The following is a 20666-nucleotide window of genomic DNA, read 5'->3' on the forward strand; positions in this document are numbered from 1 at the left end:
ATGTTCACCATCTAGTTTAAGGTGTTAGCATGCTAACATTTGCTAATTAATTCTAAACATGAGGTGAATTTCGTTGGTTTTGCGGTCTAATTCAATTCTTGACCTGATGGTGGGACTATAAAAGGTATTGCAATTCATCCTAAGGGGAACACGAATGTCACTACCAAAGTCATAAGGACTCGTTTTCTGGGGACCATGAATGTCCATAAAAAGTTGTGGAAATCCATCCAGTAGTTTTTGAGATATTTCAGTCTGGATCAAAGCTAACATAGCTAAAAATTGAAAACCAATGGTCTTTGCTAAAGCAGCTTTTTAGCCAATCCCGGAGACCTTTTTTTTATGGAGAGGCCCTGTTTTAAGATATACAGGTCCTTTAACAAATTATCACGACTGAAATGTGGCAAATCTGGGAGAGAGAAGCAGTATAGAAATAGGCTAACAGTTGGTTTGTGGGATTTGGCCCAATGATCATTTTTACTCTCAGGGTCCCTGAGCGAGTTAGTCCAGCCCTGCTTGAAGCATTTTCTCAAATCATAGGAGCATCTGCACTATTCAAACTAAGACATTTTTAGTTAATAGCCAGGGTTAAAATGCCTTATCAAAGTATCAGATTCTATTTTTCAAGCTGGAGTTTTACTCAACTCTTGCACAGGCAGCTTATGTTGCTCCTGAACATGATACTCACACAGCTCAGTCCTGATTGAATCAGCACATATAGAACTGCTGCCTTTAGGATGACACTGACACACTTTGACATTTTCTGGCAGGGAAAACAGTTGCCTGAGCTTCATAGAGAAGCCTCAGTCCAGCGAAAAAAGGCAACCTTTTCCCTGCATGGGACAGGGTGATGTCAGGGGGATGATGCGGCATGATCGGCTGGTCCACTGCATCAAACCGGGCCGCTCCTATTGGCTGTCTGGGATACAGGGATGCTGCGTTGCGTGTAACGTCATCTGACCAGCAGCACGTTTATCTCGCCGGCTCAACACTCGTCCTAGAAATGAGGCAAGTGCTGATTTTGAGAAACACAGCGGCAAGAGACTGACGACTGGACGCCGGTGAAGTCGAGACAGGACGCTCTCTGCCCGCATCCGCAGCGCACCATGAGGGAAATCGTTCACATCCAGGCTGGACAGTGTGGAAATCAGATTGGGGCGAAGGTACAAATATAATCATTTCATTTAGGGAGGGGGGGATGATGATGGAGTGAATTTAATTTTAATGCGGGACGTCACACGTGTTTATTTGCCAGGGATATTTATGTTGAACAACACAGATTCGAGTCATTTAAATAATCTTTTCCGCGTCTCATAGATGAATGTCTCTTTACAAAAAGTTTGATATGGATTATGAATTGTTTACACATGTGCAGGGTGCGGTTCAGTCGGTCTGGGCTTTGCTCCCAGTCAGCTGCAGTGATGTGGCCCTTTGCTGCGTGTCATTTTCTCACCGAGCAGATGCGCAAATACTAAAATAAGGCCTGACGCACACGCTTTTACTCGTTTTCACGCTATGTTTTGTTGCTCGATGACCCCAAACAACTGAAGTTCATACGATGTTGTTTGTCCCATCTTAGTTCTGGGAGGTGATAAGTGATGAGCATGGCATCGATCCAACTGGTAGTTACCAAGGTGACAGTGACCTGCAGCTGGAGAGGATAAATGTCTACTACAATGAGGCATCAGGTAAAACAAAAAAAGAAAAAAAACAACAACAACTTTGTTTTAAATAAACCACATGTTTGCATCTGAATATGTTACCACTAAACAGTCCTTTGTCTCCATTGCTCATTAACCTTGCTTGACCTTATGCTATACAGACCTCATTTGAACGCTCATGTCACAAATTTAGCTGCAAAGGGAAAGTAGGTCCCACCATGAGTGCAGGAAAAAAATAGGACAGTGAATCTGCTAAAATCTCTCTCTCTCTCTCTGTCTCCCCCTGTCTCTCTCCCTCTCTCTGTCTCTGTAGGGAGAACAGGTATCCGCAGTCTCTGTATAGCTCACCCTGAGCTCACTGTGCCATGGTCTCATCTCAGCATCTGATTTTATTGGTGTGGCATGTTGAAGGTCATTCCAAATGCATTGCATGTCATTCCACACAGCTGCTGTGCATTGAACAGTCAAACAATGAGGTTAAGTAATCAGCCTCTGGACTGATGCTGTCATAGACGGGCAAGTCAGTGCAGATCTCAATCCACGTGTAGCCAGGATTGAGATCAAACAGTTCCCACTCATCTGCTTTGGATAAATGCACAGGGAGCACTGCAGGCCTGAACAGCACTGTTACTGTCTACCCTTACCCTGTTTTTTAGCAGCAGGCATTATTGATTCTTTGTTTCCATGTTGCATGCTGGTGTCAGTGTCACCTATACTGGGTCACTACTGACTGTGTATTGACTGAGCATCCCATAAATGGATTTTATGGAACAGACTGGCAGATGTTGACAAGTAACATTAAGAATTATACAGGCAAGACCATGAGAGGAAAAAACAGGTTCGGGTAGGGGAAGATTTTGTTTGAATGGACTCTGCAGAGATCAGCACTTTGAAAGCCCCACCGGTCTAGAACAAGCAGTGCAGCACGCTGAGGCAGTTTGCTTGCAAGAGGGGTTACAGATGAAGAGGGTGGAGCAACAAAAAGTGCAAGAAGCGAGCAACCGAAAGCACAATGCGGTCTTTGAAATACAGCCTCGTGAGCAGGCTGTAATATCCTTTAGACAAAATATGTTTACCTAAAAGATGGCATTAGCAAACAACACTGCTGTGTTAATGACTTTTAGATCACTACACTGAATAGGGAAAAAAGAGTCTTCCATGGCTCACTATAAATGTTCTGACATCATGCACACTGAGACTGTCGATATCTTACTCCACCCCTCCACCCATTACCTCTCTCTATCCCTCTATCCTCTGCTCTTTTTTTTGTCCAAAGGCAGCAAATTTGTCCCCCGTGCCATTCTGGTTGACCTGGAGCCAGGAACCATGGATTCAGTTCGCTCCGGCCCATTTGGACAGCTATTCAGGCCTGACAACTTTGTTTTTGGTGAGCAGACAATAAATAACAGCGTCACCACTCCTCCAGACCCAACTGCACATAGAATAAGCATAAATGTCAGCAGCTGCTGTCATATCCTGTAAAGCTGTGCTTAGTTTCACCTGAAAGCACTGTACAGTATTGTATATTATAAGCACAAAGCTTCTGCAGCCACTCAGCGATGAGCCAGGAGTGTGATGCATTGTCCATGTGCAGCTGTGTCAGACTGAGACAGCTCTTGTGGTGACTCAGCGAAAATGAAGTCTGCTTGGAGAGGATGCTGCAGTGCTGAGCACAAGTGAGGATACAGGAGCCTATAAGCTCCATCGCAGGATGACTTTTCATTTCTCCTGACCAGAAAATACACAAACAAAAGCACTGTCTATAAGCTTTATGATAATATGCCTATATTCTGAAGCTCACCAGAAATATAATTTACCATGTCTAGACCTTAAATAAGCTAAAGAACAAATGCACATTTACATGATTCCACATGATTGATTTTCAGATTTTTATCACTTATAATAAATAATCCGGTGCCTAAGTTGTAATTAATATGTTATACTACGTATGCTTAATACCTGATTTATTAATGCTTTATAGATCCATAGTAAGACATTCAGAACAACATTACGATTGCTAGTTTGTAAAAACAGAGTTTGCAGTCATGCTAGCAGCACTGAGGCTGTACTTAGGAACAGTGGTGCGTTGAGCTTTATGCTAATGTCAGCATGGTAACATGCTAACAATGACAATGTTAACATGTTGATGTTTAATAAATGTAATGTTTATTACCATTTACTTTCACTTATTAGCACTGGAACATTTCCTAATTGGCACTTCAGTCAGTCAGTCAGTCAGTCAGTCAGTCAGTCATAAACCAAAGCATTAGGCAAATTGAGAATGTGACCTAATGTTGGTGCTAGATGAAATCAGGGGATCACTAAAGTTATTGCGATTGATTTTGAAGGGGACATGAATGTCAATCTCATGTGGCACTAGAGACAAAATCAGCAGACCACCAAATTAATTAGGATCCATCCTCTGTGGATCATAAATGTCTGTAGCAAATTTTATAGCAATCCATCCAATAGTTGTGGAGACATGTCTCTAAATGCCAAAAATGTCAACCTTAGGATGGCACTAGATGAAAGTTCAGGGGATCATCAAATTCCATTAGGATCCATCCTCTGTGACAATGAATGTCTGTACAAAGTTTCATATGAATCCATCAATACAGACAATAGTTACAGCTTATAAACCTGTTACAAAGTACACCTTAGCAGAAAGCTATACCAATATTTGTCCAACATGATTTGTCTATTAACATTACATGCATCACGCAGGTCAAAGTGGAGCGGGAAATAACTGGGCCAAGGGTCACTACACCGAGGGAGCTGAGCTGGTGGACTCGGTGCTGGACGTAGTGAGGAAGGAGTCTGAGAACTGCGACTGTCTCCAGGGCTTTCAGCTCACCCACTCACTGGGTGGAGGCACAGGTTCCGGAATGGGTACGCTGCTCATCAGCAAGATCCGCGAGGAGTACCCTGACCGTATCATGAACACCTTCAGCGTCATGCCTTCCCCGAAGGTGTCTGACACTGTGGTGGAGCCCTACAACGCCACTCTCTCCGTTCACCAGCTAGTGGAAAACACAGACGAGACCTTCAGCATTGACAATGAGGCCCTGTATGATATTTGCTTCCGCACTCTGAAGCTGACCACACCTACCTACGGAGACCTCAACCACCTGGTGTCAGCTACCATGAGTGGGGTGACCACCTGCCTCCGCTTCCCTGGCCAACTCAACGCTGACCTGCGTAAGCTGGCTGTCAACATGGTGCCCTTCCCCCGCTTGCATTTCTTCATGCCGGGCTTTGCGCCCCTCACAAGCAGGGGCAGCCAGCAGTACCGTGCCCTCTCTGTGCCGGAGCTCACACAGCAAATGTTCGACGCCAAGAACATGATGGCAGCCTGTGACCCACGTCACGGACGCTACCTCACTGTGGCAGCCATCTTCCGCGGCCGTATGTCAATGAAGGAAGTGGATGAGCAGATGTTGAGTGTGCAGAACAAGAACAGCAGCTACTTCGTTGAGTGGATTCCCAACAATGTCAAGACGGCCGTTTGCGACATCCCTCCCCGTGGCCTCAAGATGTCCGCCACCTTCATCGGTAACAGCACGGCCATCCAGGAGCTGTTCAGGAGGATCTCTGAGCAGTTCACTGCCATGTTCCGCCGCAAGGCCTTCCTCCACTGGTACACTGGAGAGGGAATGGATGAGATGGAGTTCACTGAGGCCGAGAGCAACATGAATGACCTGGTGTCTGAGTATCAGCAGTACCAGGATGCCACTGCCGATGAGATGGGTGAATACGAGGAAGATGAAATAGAGGATGAGGATGAAGTCCGCCATGATGTTCGCCACTGATTGCAAACCACTTACATGACACTCTGAGTGAGCCAGTCCCTCAAAATCTTAATTGTTGTTGGACAAATACAATGAGATCATAAGAAGTACGCTACAGATGCAGATGTTCAACTAAATATTGCAGTGTGCACATGAAAATAGCTGTTTAGCCAAAATTAGATTGCATATAGACATGGCTTGTTCTGACAAAGAGTAAGTGAGCGGTGTTAAAAATACGCAAGTGCCATAGTAATCGGTTTTCCAAGTCACGCTTTGCCAGTATCAAAATAAGTAGTCTTGTCCTAAATACAGTTTTGTAACATTTACTTCAAAGTTCATTCACTGTCCCAAGTCTCCAATTAAAGATACAGTCCTGTCAATACTTCCTGTCATGTTTTTATTTGATAATTACACAGGTGTAAAGGTGAGTGAGGTGAAATTGCTTTGCATTTATCACAATATAGGTCCGTGTTTTAGCTGTAATGTATGATATATTTACCCCAGAATTTTATATAGTAAGCATGAGTCATGCTTTGGTTAAGGTATAGGTCTACATTTTTTAAATTCTCAACAAATTCCATAAAAACCCAAACCTTAAAAATCTGATGATACCCGTACTACTGTATGTGTGTCCAAAGTGTGATACTGATTCAGCTTCTTTAGGAACTTATTTAACCTTTTCTAAAGATTGAGGAACATATTTGTGACCAGTTTTGAAAGATTTATGCCTTAAGTAGGAAAGAATGAGCTTAGGACTTAGTGCCCCAGACAGTTCAGGCAAGTCAGGATGTACTGAAGGGCAGACAACTGTCTTTTCACGGGGTTTAATGACAGTATTGAAAATGTAGAGTCCCTCTAAGATGGCAACTATAGCAACCTCTCATTAGATGCGTTTTCCAATATATGAAGCCAAGCAAGACTTAAAACTCGACTTACAAGATTCTTGTTTGGTTTAAGTTTTGTAGAAGTATGGCAGCCATTGTGAAATCTCTATCTGCTCTGTCATTCTGCAGAGTGACACACGTCCAAACAACCAGGGAGGAGTCCGGCAATGAATAAAGTAAATAAATCTGCACAGAAAATGCAACAGTAAAGTAACGGAGGGATTTCTAAACGCACATTAACCAGTGACAACTGAAGAATGCAGTGCACGCCATGGCAGTGACATGATGAAACATGTTGATATGATGCCTGTGATTTGCTGCAAGAGCCTTGAGCACACATTGCCAGATAGCTCAAGCAGAAACTGGCTGTTCAGCTACTCTCTAAGGGTTATAGAGTTGAAATATGTTTCACTTCTGGACACACCCCAGTCAAGGCTGTCAAAGCAAGAATTTTCCATTTGATGAATGATAGAAAACATCTGCTATGACATGACTGATGGCCAGACAAGCAAATCCTAGAATGAAATGTAACCCAGAGAGAGTAGTGGAGCAGGAATTTTTGCCCTGAGAGGGAAAAATGCTCATCACAAAAGGCTTTTCAGTGTCTTTACAAGTAAATCAGATGTCAATCATATTAACAGTTATCCTCTTCTCTCACTCAAAAAATAATGTCAGAAGACAAGAACAGGAGATGCAAAAAAAAAAGAAAAAGAAAAAAAAAAAAAAAAAGGACATGATCTTTGCGAGGCTGAACTGAGAGTTACAGGTTTTATCCAAGCTGTCAGACCGCCTCAAAGTCTCAAAAAAGTCTTTTGAATTCCAGGTCAGAATTGATGAGGGGTTCATTAACAAACTATTTTAAATGCTGCACTTACTGACAACTCTGTCTGGAAATGGAAAATATATATATATGTTTGTAGGGTGACATATTATCTGGAGGACAGCTTTGCTTTGGTCAGACTCAAGTATGCACCACCAAAACAGTAAGTCTGAGTAAGATAAAGAAGACATGACAAGGAGAAACTGTCTACGACTCCCTCTTTTGGATCTCCTCTCACTCTTACAAGTGCCGTGAGAACCAGTCAGTGCTTGACGCTTCCAGACTCATTGCTAACTTTACCCAACACAATGGGGAACTCAGTCTTGCTGAAACTGAGACGGGCACATACCTTAGTGAAAGTGAGACAATGAACTACCTTCTTTGGCAGCTTCTATGACAGATTCACTCTTCTGTACTCACATGTTTATTATTAGAGCTGTGGCATTTTTCTTACTGTGGAAATTAGAAGATGCATGAGAACACTGCAGTAAAAAGTGCAGAAGACATACAAGTTCTAGCTTTTTTTCTTTCTTTTTTGACATACAAAAGACATCCACCTGCTCCACCTGCTCCACCTGCACACTGTCAAACTCACACCATACCCATCTGTTGACTGCATGACTGGCTGTCTGACATACGACATAGTGGTAGAACATGTTCTTTGGCTTATGTGTATCTTCATTCAAGTAACTTCACAACACTGCTGAGCCCGTGCTATTGATTTCATTCTTAAATGCAAAATATGTATGCCTAAGAGCTAAAGCTACAAACTCATTGAAAACTACTCTCTGGCTTTTTTTTTTTTTTTTTTTTTTTGCATTACCTGCACAGTAAATGACTTGTAACCTAATCTCTCAGGGAAACTTTGTTTTCTACACTCTGGTCTTTGTTTACATAAAGCATGACTGAATTTTACCTTCAGCTAGAAAAAAAAAAAAAAAAAAACCCTGTTGCATCCATTTCCCTCCATAGCCATGCCACTCCTCTTGCCACTTCCTCACTGAATGAACCATGTTTTAACCTCTAAAGAAATATGCTGTATTTTCATAGGTCAGGAACGGATTGTTTGTTTTTAACCAGGCAAGTGCCACATTCTGTGTGCCTGAATGTTTTCCATATGTGCATTTGACAATTAGCATTTCTCAGATTTTCAGTTAAACTCAACTGATTTTACATATCAAAATCTGTTCACAGGTCTTGCACAATGCTATGTATGTGACAGAAGTTCTAAAAAAGCCGTTTGTGGCTCCCCTGGAAGCTGCATGCCTCAGCTAATATCCCTTGAGTCAACTTGGCCCAGCTCAACTTAGCTGGGGCTGAAGATTGCAGGTTAAAAAATGAAAAAAATCTGGAGGTGCAGAACATGGGAGAGGTCCGATCTTTATCTGTAGCCACTCCAGGCTATAACACTCATTCCAGCAATGTTACAGGAGAGCAATGCTGGACTACTCTTTTAATAGTATGGTAAAACACCACATTCATTTATCAGAGCCTTCGAGGAAGTACTTTCTGCTCCAGTGGAAGGATGTTTTTGTTTCCACTTTATTTACAAATACCGTTTCTTCGAACTACACGACCGAATCATTTTATCAGCAAAGATTGTCTCTTTGAAATGAGACACTGGGTGGAGTGCCATCTTGACACTTGGGCCTCTACCCTACCAATGCACCTATTACAGGTGTCCACAGCAATGCCAATTTAACACGTGTTAACAGTTAAAATCTGCAGTTATGTGCATTGCACTCAAGTATTGACCATGTGGGTCATATGCGGGTATGTGATTTCTGATTTGCAATATTTAACATTACCTGTATTGTAATGTAGTGCATGAGCATGTTCCTATATTATCTATTAATACTAGAGTGGTGGACAATAAGGTCAATATAACAGTTTCATTTTCTATTTGATTTTATTATGAGAGGAGGTGCAAAATGGAAAACATGAAAGAATGAAAAAAATATAACATCCTCATTATCATGGACAATGCTGCTGTTGTATTGCTGCACTGTCCTAAAGCGACACATGCTGTAGCACAGCATACAGCGGCGAGCAATACAGCATATTAGAACCTGGAGATGAAAATACCTGTCAATGTCAAGAACAGCAATATCAAACAGTGTCATTCCACTAAATGTCTCCAGTGCTTGGCAACCTCATCCTTGATTTCTCCGTCCCTCTCTTTCCCTATCCACGCCTCAAAATTACGTTACCTTTCCAGCCACACACACACAAACACACAATAAAAAAAACAACAGAATAAAAGCCTGTTAATTATGGCACAATATACATTTGTAAAAATAGAACCATCATGCTATTGTACACAATTTATACAACTTTGGCAATTAGATCTCTTGGAGTTAACACTCGGTATCTTGTTAATGCACAATTTAGAGACCCACACATGTTCTGCAGAAATAATAAAATGAGTGCAACAGTAAAACAGAGAATTTCCTTAATATTCTCTACTGCGGTTTATGGTCTGTAATCACTTTGTTGTCTGCTGATAAAAGGATCTAATCCCTTGATGGTGCACTAAATTATTCAAACACTCTGGTGTTGGCTGCTCTGCAGAGGGTGCTTTCTGAAGGTTTACAGTACAAACAGTGTTTATCTGTGTTCTATGCTGTGTCCACCCATTTAACAACACCAGATTAGTTACAGTATAACTAAATTAAAAAAATCTAACGGTCAGCAGAACAGTTTATGGCACGGCTAAAATATTACAAAATGCAACCCAATCATCTTAAAAATCACACTCCACTCAAAAATACTCTAAAGAATCTAATGTTCAAAGTCTATATTGATTAAAACATTACAGTCGCTATAAAAATCTTGCTCTACCTCTCTACTAACGGCTTGTGGTATAAATATATTCATCCTATAAATGTACGTTCGAACAGGACGTTTGGTGAGTGACTGAAGGTTCTATGAACTCACATAATTTCATTAACAAATCTGTTAATTTGTGTTGTTCTAACATAAATACTGATATATAATCGTATGACTATAGATTTAATGGGAGTATTGATCTATACCAATGACATGACTACTTGCCAGGTGCATTATAATAATCTTGTGAGATTTTAAAAGCGCTTAAGTTCCATCACTGACCTAAAGACCCAGTGTTCCCACTAGCCACCTCATGTTCCAACCTATAATCTTTTTTTTGTTGTTGTTCTTGCACTGGTGAATTACACGTTCTGTGTTTCTCTCTCCTCCTGTTCTTATTGGTGTGTGTGGATTTGTTTGAGTTGCATTTGGGAAGCTATGATCAGACAGTAAGTTTCATTGTGCAAGTGAGTCATTGCTCCTGATTGGTTTCTAATTGCAGCCGCCACTAATATAAGGCCAGCTGCAACCAGTGCGGTGGTTTCCTTCCTTGTCCTTGATCTGATATGGACCCGCATCAACTAACTGTAAATAATCAAGCTGACATTTATAGCTGCTTTGGGGATTATAGGGGCGTTAACCTTTTTCTTTTTATTCTGCTTTTTCCAGTTTCTCTTTGTTTAGTTCTGTTCTGCTTACTTTGGCTGTTACCGCCCTGAGCCATACTAGCTGTGTACCTGAAATAAACACAGTGCTTTTAGGGCTGTCATTTGGCGCCTAACAGGTTGATCTTGGGACTGGAGGAAGCTGGAAATCACACTTCATTTTTTGCTAAGCCTTCCCTCTGCTGGAATGTAATGAGGAAGTTGCTTTGTCCCAATTCTATACTTTACACTAATACTGTAAAGTATACACTTTCAACTAATGTATGGAAATCCAGTGCCTTTTATAGCCACGATACACGTTTTAGCTACTATAAGCAGTAGTGTTATCATCAGACAAGGACATACAGTATTGCACTTTTGGTCAAGCAGGCTAAAACTATCCTTTTACCAGTTTTACCACAATTTATCACAATCTATCTTATATCAACATATACAGCATATATTCATTTACTACATGTACATTTTAGCATACCAAAACATATTTTGGTACATATAAAAACAAGTGTGACATTAGTACATTTGCTGAATAAAATGGTTGCCTCACGCTCTTGTACTAGATTCAACATTCCTCTCTGTCACTGAGACCTTCTTATGCTGCACAACCACTCTCTGGCTTCCTTGCAACTTGGGTGTGGCTGTCAAGCCAGAGTTCTCATTTGACCCTGTAGAACCATGTGAAAAAGTTTTCACCTGCACACCCGGACCTCTGAACTCCAAACCCTGCTCTGTAGACGCATGTCCTGCCTGAACAAAGCCCTGTGTTAAGTGTGCAACTTTCTCTCCACCTGAAGACCCATTCTCCACCAACAATTGTCTAGACCTGGAGATGGTTCCACGTGGAAGGCCTTGTACTATCTGCCCTGACACCCCTCCCATTCCTACTTGCCTGTCTACAAGGACCACACCAGGAGAACCTTGGAGGCCACCAACCTGCACCAGCCCTTGACTGAGCCCAGTTTGGCCTAATTGACCCACTGCCTGCTGGGTGCCCCCTGCCACAAGCACCATTTGGGGCTTGGACTCAACTACGTACATGGGCGTAGCAGCATAGTACATTGCAGGTTGCTGTATGAGCAGCGTCTGATTGGGAATCGCAATCTTGTCTTGTACCTTGGGAATTCGCTCCTCCTTGACAATGGTGGAAGACGCTACATTGGAGGTGTTGATGTTTATATGGTCCCTGTCCCTGATTGTTTCCCTGTGAGTATGGACATGTGTGTGGGTGGAGGGCATGACAGGAGACACTGGTCTAGGTGGAGAGACAGAAACCCCTGCGCCCACAGACTCAGTCACCAAGGCTGACCCTTGACAGATCTCAGCCAGGGTTTTGAATTTTGGTCCAAGGTCATTGAGGAACGCAAGGTCATCATCATTCTCAAGAAGGCTGCAGCAACCTACAGAACCTGCCAGAGATTCCTGACCCTCATAGTCGTAGACCAGAAGAGCATCCTTCTGCTGGGATTGCTGAGCAGCATGGCTGGATTTCTGCAAAAAAACAGAACCAGAATATATTGAGTCCAAAGTCAGCCACACTTAACATTTCAATTGTGATAGTATGATACAGCTTTTACTTGTTCTAACATACTGGATAATGAAAACTGGCTAAAGTTACATTCTGGTATATATATTCTGAGGTCAGTCTTTTTTAAGCTTGATTTTATTTCCAGCAGTGTAAGCTACTTCTAAAATACTGACTCATCAGTGAGATGTAACGAAAACTGGCTTAAAGTTCCAAATTTGGGTTAAAAACCATTAGACTTGGATGAGACTGGTATGACATTTTATGTACTCACACTCGAATAATACTCCTCCAGGAACTGGTCAGACAGCGCTATCCCATCAAAGATGTCAGTCCTGTATTGGGAGAAGAGATGTTCTTGTCCTGCCATCATCCCAGCACCCATGTAGTCCATCTCCACTTGCCCACTGGTATGGTGATACTGGTTGGACATATGTCCGTTCGCAGATGTCCAGACTGAAGTGTTTACAGCACCACCTAGGGCTGCCCCGCCACCTGCTGGTCCTCCTACATCAGCCAGTGCGTCAAGGTACCCCTTTCCTCCAAAGTTGTTTGTGTCCTTGGCATTGACTGTGTTGCCATCAACTTCTACTGGGACGTGTAGAAGAGGAACTTGCTGTGAGAAAAATACGAGAACCCGTCACGAGATGCAGTGTTTTTGACAAATTTGATTAACATTTTAAAAACTAAAACTATCTAAATATTCTACAAGTTCCATTCATAACAAGGCTACACTAATCAAAGTACCTTGTCTTCTCCCTGTCCCTCAGTGTGATATGAGATCAGCTGTTGTTTGGCATCAAACGGCAAGGGTTTGAAATTTCCAATAGCGGCTGCATCTCCACACAAGCAGAACAGCAGCAAAAGGGGCACCACTGAAACACAAGTTTGACACTGTGTCAACAGAAATTCTGATAAAAGTACACACAAATTAAGTCAAATCATCAATCAATGAATTACTTACATTCATCCAGGGGATTTAAACATATACCATACAGGAAACAATGTACAGACTCATACATCAATCATCGCTTCTGACCCATTTGAATTGTGTGGTGGTGTCTGTACATGTAGGGGCCTGCCCTCTGCCTGCATTTTTCTAACTTTTCTTCGCATTTTGCGATGCCTGGGGCGTTTCTGGGCGTCAGCCTTAGGGTAGTGGCATGTAGCCCCCCATCCAATAGCAGCGCAAGCTTAAGACTCTATAAAAACAGAACAGATTACATGGCTGTCTCCGCTTCTCTTCTCCTCCCTGCTCTGTCTGTGTCAAGAGCTGCAGGTCTGTGTGTCTGTTTGACCAAGGGTGGGGCTGAGGTGTACACACACGCACACACGCACGCACGCACGCACGCATGCACACACACACACACACACACACACACACACACAGGGCTGAATTTACACAAAATCCGGCAATGCCGCACCTCCTTGCAGGGTTGTGCAGAGAGGTGGGCATATTTATTTGTGCTTTAGAACCTAATTCATATCTATTTGTATGACTTTGTTCCCTCTCTTCCTCACTGTAGCTCAGTTGGCCTCCAAAGCTCTCTCAGTCATGTCGAGCTGGGGAGGAGGGGCTAACTTTTAATGTTTGACTTCAAACAGCAACCGACATATCCTGCACAGTACACCTTTCACTTATGGGGAAAAAATGCCAAAGAATTGTGCAATACATGTAAGAGTCATGAGCTGTCACTTTCAGAAACTGTCCGCGACCGACCCGTTTTCTTTACTCACTTTCTCCAAGCACGCTACAACATGTTCTACCATGTGAAGTAACTTTGTTGCGTGAAGTTAACAGTTCTAATCAAAATAACCAGGATCTAGGAAGAAAAAAAAAACAAAAACGTAATACTCTACTCACGCAGCAGAAGCAGCAGTCCCAGGAGTAGCAGCAGGATACCTGACGCTCCAAAGCCTGTGGTCTTTGTACTGCGTGACACACAGCTTTTAGTGTCCTTATTGCAAGTGCACACAACTACATCCATCATCTGAATATCATCACATGACTTTCCCTGCTGGTCTCTGACTTCCACTGCCACTTTGTAATGGCCCGGCCACAAGTTGGCGTGGTCGCGCAGTATGGCTGTGGTTGCTGAAGAAAGAGGAGACCTACATTTTAAAGCATGCTGCGCAGGCCGTAAAGGAGTTTTTGCACCTTGTAATATATACAGTAATGCATCCTTTCTTTAAGCAGAAGCAATAAAACCAAGATGGACATTTTTCATGACAGATGTTTACTTGGTCATGGCAGAAAAAGAACAGATGAGACTAATAAAATGAATGGTGGATCCATTTAATTAAAGTCTCTCAGTAATTCATACCGGTGATTAAACATGCACAACAGCAGTGCCCTGAACACTTAAATTGAATACCTATTATAAACAGCTTTCCAGAAATTTCATATCTTGGAGTGAAAAACAAAGGCATTCTTACCATTGAATGGCTCCACTGTCCATTTCCCCTTGCTGCTCCCCTCAATCACACTGAACTCAAACGGTGCTGAATTGGGGAACGCATCTGCGTCTACAGCTGTGACGTAGATGACGTTGTCCTCCAGGCACATGGTGTGAGCGGTAGTGGTCAGTACAGGACAGTGATCATTAAAGTCCTCCACCTGAATGGCTATGGTCCCTGTGGCAGTTTTTGAGGGAACGTCTGGAAACCAGTCGAAAGACAGATTAACGTTAACTGTTGTCCACCTTATTAGTCCACTGGAGAAGAACGATAACTGTCATATTAACAGAACTCACCATTGCTGATGCATATAATTTTGGCATAATAAGTTCCATTGACCAAGAACTTGGATTCTCTGTCAGGCTGTTTATTCAGCCTGATATCTGCTGTCTTTGAGTCAATGGTCAACCAGTTGTCAGTATCAAGGATTTTGGCATACCTATGAATATGAAAATGAACAAATGTGAGGACAAAAATAAGCTATTCATGCAAAATCCATCAATTCAGTCACATAAGGAGAGGTATTTATACATCTGCAGTTTCTTTCACTTTGTCGCTGTACCTTACGCCGGTGGCTGTCTGTAGCGTGTCACTGTCAATTGCAGCGTAGGTAGTGATGATTTTGCTGAGGGAAAATGAAGACTGGTCCTCAGAGAGCGTCACCACTTTGACACCTGGTTGGAAACGGGGGCCTTCCTTCTGATTGACCACATTGATTTTAACGGGGTAGGATTTTTGGGGCACTGACATGAGCTCACTGCCAAAACTGTACTTCGCTTTGTTGGAAACAGCCACTTCTAAGTTGAGCGTCTTTAGTTCCTCATAGTCCAACGCCTGCAGATTCAGAGCAAGTGGAGTTCACATTAGTCATCGCAGTGCTCATTGAATCAAACTCATTCATTTCACAGAATTTCAGCCCATCAATATGAGATGAGACTCACTTACCTTGTTAATCATGATGATCCCCTCATTGGTCTTCGAGTCAGTAGTGATACTGAAATAGCCTGCCTCATTCCCTGAAACTATCTCAAAAACAGCCAGCCAGTTGTCAGTGTGAATCAGATCCATGTCAAGGGCTTTGATCCTCATTACTTCCACATTGATGGTGTTCTCCTCCACACTCCCCTCATACTGCAAGTTAAACACACCCCAATAGTTGCGTCAGAGCGACTGTACAGCATTATTACACAGGCCAGTAAAAATGAGAATGGAAGTTTTGGTTGTGGTGATTTAAACAATTTCCCCTCTGGGATTAATAAAGGATTTCTGATTGTGTGAAAACCTACCGACTCTTTTTCCAGGGTGGGAATGTTGTCATTTATGTCCTGAATTTTGATCTCGATTTCTCCGGTTCCTGTGTTTCCTCCCAGCTGTCCATTCATGTCTGAGGCTCTTATAGTCAGCTTATATGTATCTTTTTTCTAACAAATAGATCAGAGACACAGTACAGTGATTACTAGAGACCATCATGATGGAATCCCACCAGCCGAGTACTCAGTACAAATGGGTCTTCGAACTTGACCTTCATTTTGACCTTCACCCCTGTGAGGTTTCATGATGACGTCTTGCACAGACGCAGTGGCAACCTTTGTCTACAGACACACATATAAACCTGGCAAAGAACCCAAAACCACATCTGTACTACTTTCTGTCCCAATAGGTGTCTCCAGGACGACATTTTTCTGTGATGAGACACTCATAGATTCACTAGGTGACAAGGTCACAAGGTGGAAACCAGCCCTGCTGCGGCAGCTGATAAGTAGTTTTTGATTGTTGGTTTCCAGTAAACATTGTTGACTAACATGAGTATGATTCCATCTTAATATTTGTTAAAAATGTACAAAAAACTTCTTTCTTGGTGACTGTGATTCAACAACTCGCACAGTATCATGACACTGACTTGACTTACCGATACAAATAAAGGTTATACATGAGATATGACCTACTTACAAAAGTAACAGCTAATGGAAGATGCACGTGATGTGACAGTGAGATCTACTGCGCGATAATGATCAGACTACTGTGTTGAAGGCTGTTCTAATTCATATAAGCAAGTAAAGAATTTCAGGCCAGTCAAGAGACTCACCTCTCTATCTAGAGTGCTCTGTCGAACAAGGATCTCTCCAGTCTGAGAGTTGATGAAGAACATCCCACCGACGTTACTGCCCTCCACAATGGAGTAGGAGATGGCGGAGTGGGGCGTGTTCTCTTCGTCAGCATCAGTGGCTATCACTTTCATCACAACAGTACCTAGAAATCACCAACATGAATGAAATAATACATCCCTTCATTGAGTCCAGGTAAAAATACTTTGCCATGTCGCAGATATACTGCAGATGTCTTAAAATACCTGCTGCACTTGATTCATTGACATATCCAACTTGCTGTATTTTAATGACCGGTGGGCAGTCATTCTCATCCAGAACAACAATTCTGAGGTCAATATCCCTTTCAGCGTAAGTTCCGTCGGCGTATCTTGCCACACCTTTCAACTACAAAAAGAGACATTACAACTATTTTGACATTTCCTCACTGTACAACTTGAGGGCACGGCTGAACGTTTTAGATTTTACAAACAGAGAGTGTGCAAGGTATCTTACGTTATACACAGGGATCTTCTCTCTGTCCAGAATGGAGTAGATTTTCACGAAGCCGGTTTGAGGGTCGACACGAAATATGTTTAAAGGGGGCTCGTCAGCACCAGGCCCCGACAGAGAGTAAGTTATCCTTGTAAAGTTCTCCTTATCAGAGCGAATCTGGAAAACAGATCCACAAAGACAAAATGAATCCACCTGATCAGGAAACATATCACAAATACAAGGAGAGGTTTAATCACGTCTTACACGTGGGAAGTTTTTCATAGAAAATAATCATTTCCTGAACGCAAATGTACACAAAGCCGAAAGTGTCACATCCGAACTGCTTTTGCTGACGCTGATGAGAACAACCACGCACAGATCTTAATAATTGTTTGTTAGCAACCTAACTCATTTGTTGGCAACCTGGCTGACAGCAATTACAGCATGGCTCAGAGCCCAAGGGCTCAAACAAAACAGATGAGACAAAACTAGATAAGACGTGAGTGTCTCAGTGTCGGAACAAAGACGTATTCAGCGACACGTACTGCTTCTTAAACTGACTCATTATGAATTTGGAAGTTTGCCCGTGTCTGTGGAGCTGATCTCACACATAGTCTAAGCTAGGCTTTGAAAAAAACAACAAAAAAAACACAAAGTTGGCCTGAGGATAAAACCTGTGAGTCGGAAAATACATTCAATTTGCTTGACGAGGATGTAATTATTTTTAAGGTGTGCTGCTATACCTTCACTAAATACTGATCAGGCTGTTCAGCTTTAATCAAATTGTTCAGACAGAAATAGAACAAAAACAAGTACACACTCTGGCAATACTCTGCAAGCCGGTGTAATCGTGGTTCTCCTTTAGCTTTCTGGGAGCCGTGATCCATTCTCTCTTGTGTCTCTGTAACTGAGGGCCATTTCCTCCTGCCCTCACAGGAACAAGCTGCAGGTACACAGAGAGGGAGGAAAAACTGAATCATTAAACCTGTGGAATAATCACAAAATCATATGGCACATAGTTTCTCCTGCCACAATGGAACTCGTTTACACCATTCATCTGAAGGCCATACATGTCATAAATGTGTCCTCACAGCAAATACACAAAGAAAAGCACAGTTGATCCATCCTCTCTTTTACTTTGCATTTAGAAATGCACAACTGGAGCACTTTAATATCATCATCCATATTACAATCTACACCTCAGTGGTGTCAAAGCTCCTCCATAGCTGGATTTGAGCGAGCCTCTGAAGTTTTTTTGGGGGGGGGGGGGGGGAGTGGTTCTGGAAAGCTGCTCTGCTGGAGAGGAAATAATTAAAGAAAAGCGCTGCTCCGCGACCAGTCTCCATGCAAACACTTCTTTTACTCCTTCTGATCATTTACTGCAAATACCCAGTGGTTTAACTTTGTCCGCACACACGAATGCAAATGATGCGCCATAACAAGAGAGCCACACCTGATGAGGAACAGTTACTCCCCGCACGGTAATGAATCCGACATTATGAACATATTGAGCGCTTTTACTCACCGTTAGGAGGAAGGTCAGTAGAATAAAAACACAACATTTCAGCAGCGGAGCCATCGGCTTGAGAAACAAAGTTTAAAATCCTCCTGCCGAAGTGAAATGGTGTCAGCTCGAGTCTGAGTGCGGTCTCTCGTCTGTTTCCTGCAGACTTTGACCCTCCGTCAGGGTACTGACTCCTCCAGCGATAGGCGGGTCCTCTCTCAGTTTGATTGCGCACCAGCTCCTGCTGATAACAGGCGGAGAAAGGAGGTGGGGTGGCCACTTTGTGCATAGCTGTAATATTTGTGCGCAGCCTATTGTTTCTGACTGCGAGAGAAGAAAAGGCAGACTGGACTGAGAGGAAATGACCCCAAAACTGGAAACTAAAGGTGTCCAAACGCAGACAGACAAGCTTTTAATAGCAATCTGGAGAGACAATGTGTAAAAGAATGCAACAACAATAAAATTAAATAAAAGTAAGTATGCATAACAATAAAAAACAAACAAACAAAAAAAAACCCATCTTGACTTTTCACCATGGGATTAAGTCCAGCCTATTATCTATTTATGATTTTGACATTCAGTTTTTTTAATGTCTTAGAGTCCTTTTAGAGACACTTTCTCACTCATCTGCAAAACTTCACCTGTGCCTGTGACATTCCCAAAGAGTGCACCTCTGTTTCTGAGTTCACCACTCCAGCATTCAGCTGCAGGCTGTCATCCCGCTGAGTGCCACAGTTTGAGGACCAGAACAAGTTTTTTAAACCGAGGCGAGGACATTTTTTGGAAAGGGAGGACATGTTGGCTCCTCATAGCCTTGACTTGGACTTGGTTTTTAGTGTTAGAATTAGGTTTAGGTTAGAGGGTTTAAAGGGGCTAGAGATGCTTTAATTGAGTGAGTGTTCTCATAAGGATAGAAGTACAACCGTGTGTGTGTGTGTGTGTGTGTGTGTGTGTGTGTGTGCGCCTGTGCAGGCATTGGCAGAAAAAAAAAAAAAGGAAAAGGTAAATATTGGCACAGTGAGAGTTTGTTGCCAAGTTACATGAAACTGTAGCTTCCCATGTCCAAAGGTGTGTGGGAGAGGGCTGCTTTTATCTTGATAAGAACATCAGTTTCTACAACTGAGTCATGATGCTTTGAGCTGATATTTCACTCGAAGTGAAATGACACGAAGAAGAAATGGAACGCACTTTTTTTCCACGATGAAAGTGTCGGCGTCAGCTGTTTATTATTTATTCTCACTCAGTGTGTAACAACAGCACAAAGGTGACTGGGCGGTTTCTGTGGTACCATAAGACACATTCAAGAGTTGCATATCAGAAAAAGGGAGGACAGAAACACACACTCGAGCCGTGTGAGCTCGAAGCTACCAACTCTCTCAGTCATTTGGAAATTCAACACCGATTTAACAGGTGAATGGCCGCTTTAATGTGTGTGTTGTCCATGCTGAAAATGCAGCAGAGTGAGTCTGTCACAAAGCCTGTCACATGAGCCGGGTGTCATGTGTCCGTCCGGTTTGAATTACTGAACAGCTTTTGGGGGATGCAGCATTTCAGTGTCAACATTGGCTCACAAAGCACCTTACTGTCGCCGTAATGGCTGTTTAGACAGACCTATAAATTTGGATTTGGTGCAGTAGATTAGGAAGAATAATTTCTCAGGTATTAGTTGCAATGGTATAAGTTAAGGTAGATTTGAGAGCTGAATTAAAAACTAATGTATTAAAATAAATTGTGTATTTGTAGGTATTTCTGGCTTTGTTTCTACTTGCAAGTTTGTTAAATCCATCTCCCTGAAACTAAAGCAGTCCAATATGACAGCTCTGTAATAAATCCTAGCTTCATGAGGTTTCTAAGTTTTTGTCAGGACCCTTGCTGAGAGGTGCTGGTTCAACTTTCTGGTCGTTCTGGAGGCTTTATCTCATCCAGTGCATTTCCATCTCTGAGGGTAAACACATAGAAACAC

General features: G+C 42.5%; 2 protein-coding genes across 2 annotated transcripts; one reads left to right on the plus strand and one right to left on the minus strand.

Moving 5' to 3' along the window:
- Positions 1–931: 931 nt before the first annotated feature.
- On the plus strand, positions 932–5828 carry LOC139338771 (tubulin beta-2A chain). Its single transcript, XM_070974032.1, has 4 exons — positions 932–1160; positions 1577–1685; positions 2935–3045; positions 4383–5828. Exons 1-4 carry the CDS (start codon positions 1104–1106, stop codon positions 5465–5467), a joined length of 1362 nt encoding a protein of 453 aa, XP_070830133.1. The 5' UTR covers positions 932–1103; the 3' UTR covers positions 5468–5828.
- A 3236-nt stretch (positions 5829–9064) lies between these two features.
- Positions 9065–18911, minus strand: LOC139339515 (desmoglein-2-like protein). The gene is made up of 14 exons (XM_070975178.1): positions 18725–18911; positions 18020–18142; positions 17221–17376; positions 16971–17112; positions 16707–16870; positions 15907–16041; positions 15566–15751; positions 15183–15454; positions 14917–15059; positions 14600–14821; positions 14028–14258; positions 12911–13038; positions 12438–12779; positions 9065–12129 (listed from the first exon to the last, which is right to left on the minus strand). The coding sequence occupies exons 1-14, from the start codon at positions 18776–18778 to the stop codon at positions 11185–11187; spliced, it is 3243 nt and encodes a 1080-aa protein (XP_070831279.1). The 5' UTR covers positions 18779–18911; the 3' UTR covers positions 9065–11184.
- Between the last annotated feature and the right edge of the window lie 1755 nt (positions 18912–20666).

This window comes from Chaetodon trifascialis, chromosome 11 (genome assembly GCF_039877785.1).
Source record: "Chaetodon trifascialis isolate fChaTrf1 chromosome 11, fChaTrf1.hap1, whole genome shotgun sequence".
In the NCBI taxonomy this organism is placed as follows: Eukaryota; Metazoa; Chordata; class Actinopteri; order Chaetodontiformes; family Chaetodontidae; genus Chaetodon; species Chaetodon trifascialis.

Bases quoted from the DNA above. Each gene is read 5' to 3' on its own strand.
- LOC139338771 (XM_070974032.1), top strand. From the start codon at position 1,104: ATGAGGGAAATCGTTCACATCCAGGCTGGACAGTGTGGAAATCAGATT. The intron at 1,161-1,576 runs GTACAAATATAA...GTCCCATCTTAG, and splicing joins GAAATCAGATTGGGGCGAAG to TTCTGGGAGGTGATAAGTGA. The intron at 3,046-4,382 runs GTGAGCAGACAA...TGCATCACGCAG, and splicing joins GCCTGACAACTTTGTTTTTG to GTCAAAGTGGAGCGGGAAAT.
- LOC139339515 (XM_070975178.1), bottom strand. From the start codon at position 18,778: ATGGCTCCGCTGCTGAAATGTTGTGTTTTTATTCTACTGACCTTCCTC. The intron at 16,871-16,970 runs GTATTTTAAGAC...GGTGATTTCTAG, and splicing joins CAATGAATCAAGTGCAGCAG to GTACTGTTGTGATGAAAGTG. The intron at 13,039-14,027 runs GTGAGTAGAGTA...CTTGTGTTTCAG, and splicing joins GGGACTGCTGCTTCTGCTGC to TGGTGCCCCTTTTGCTGCTG.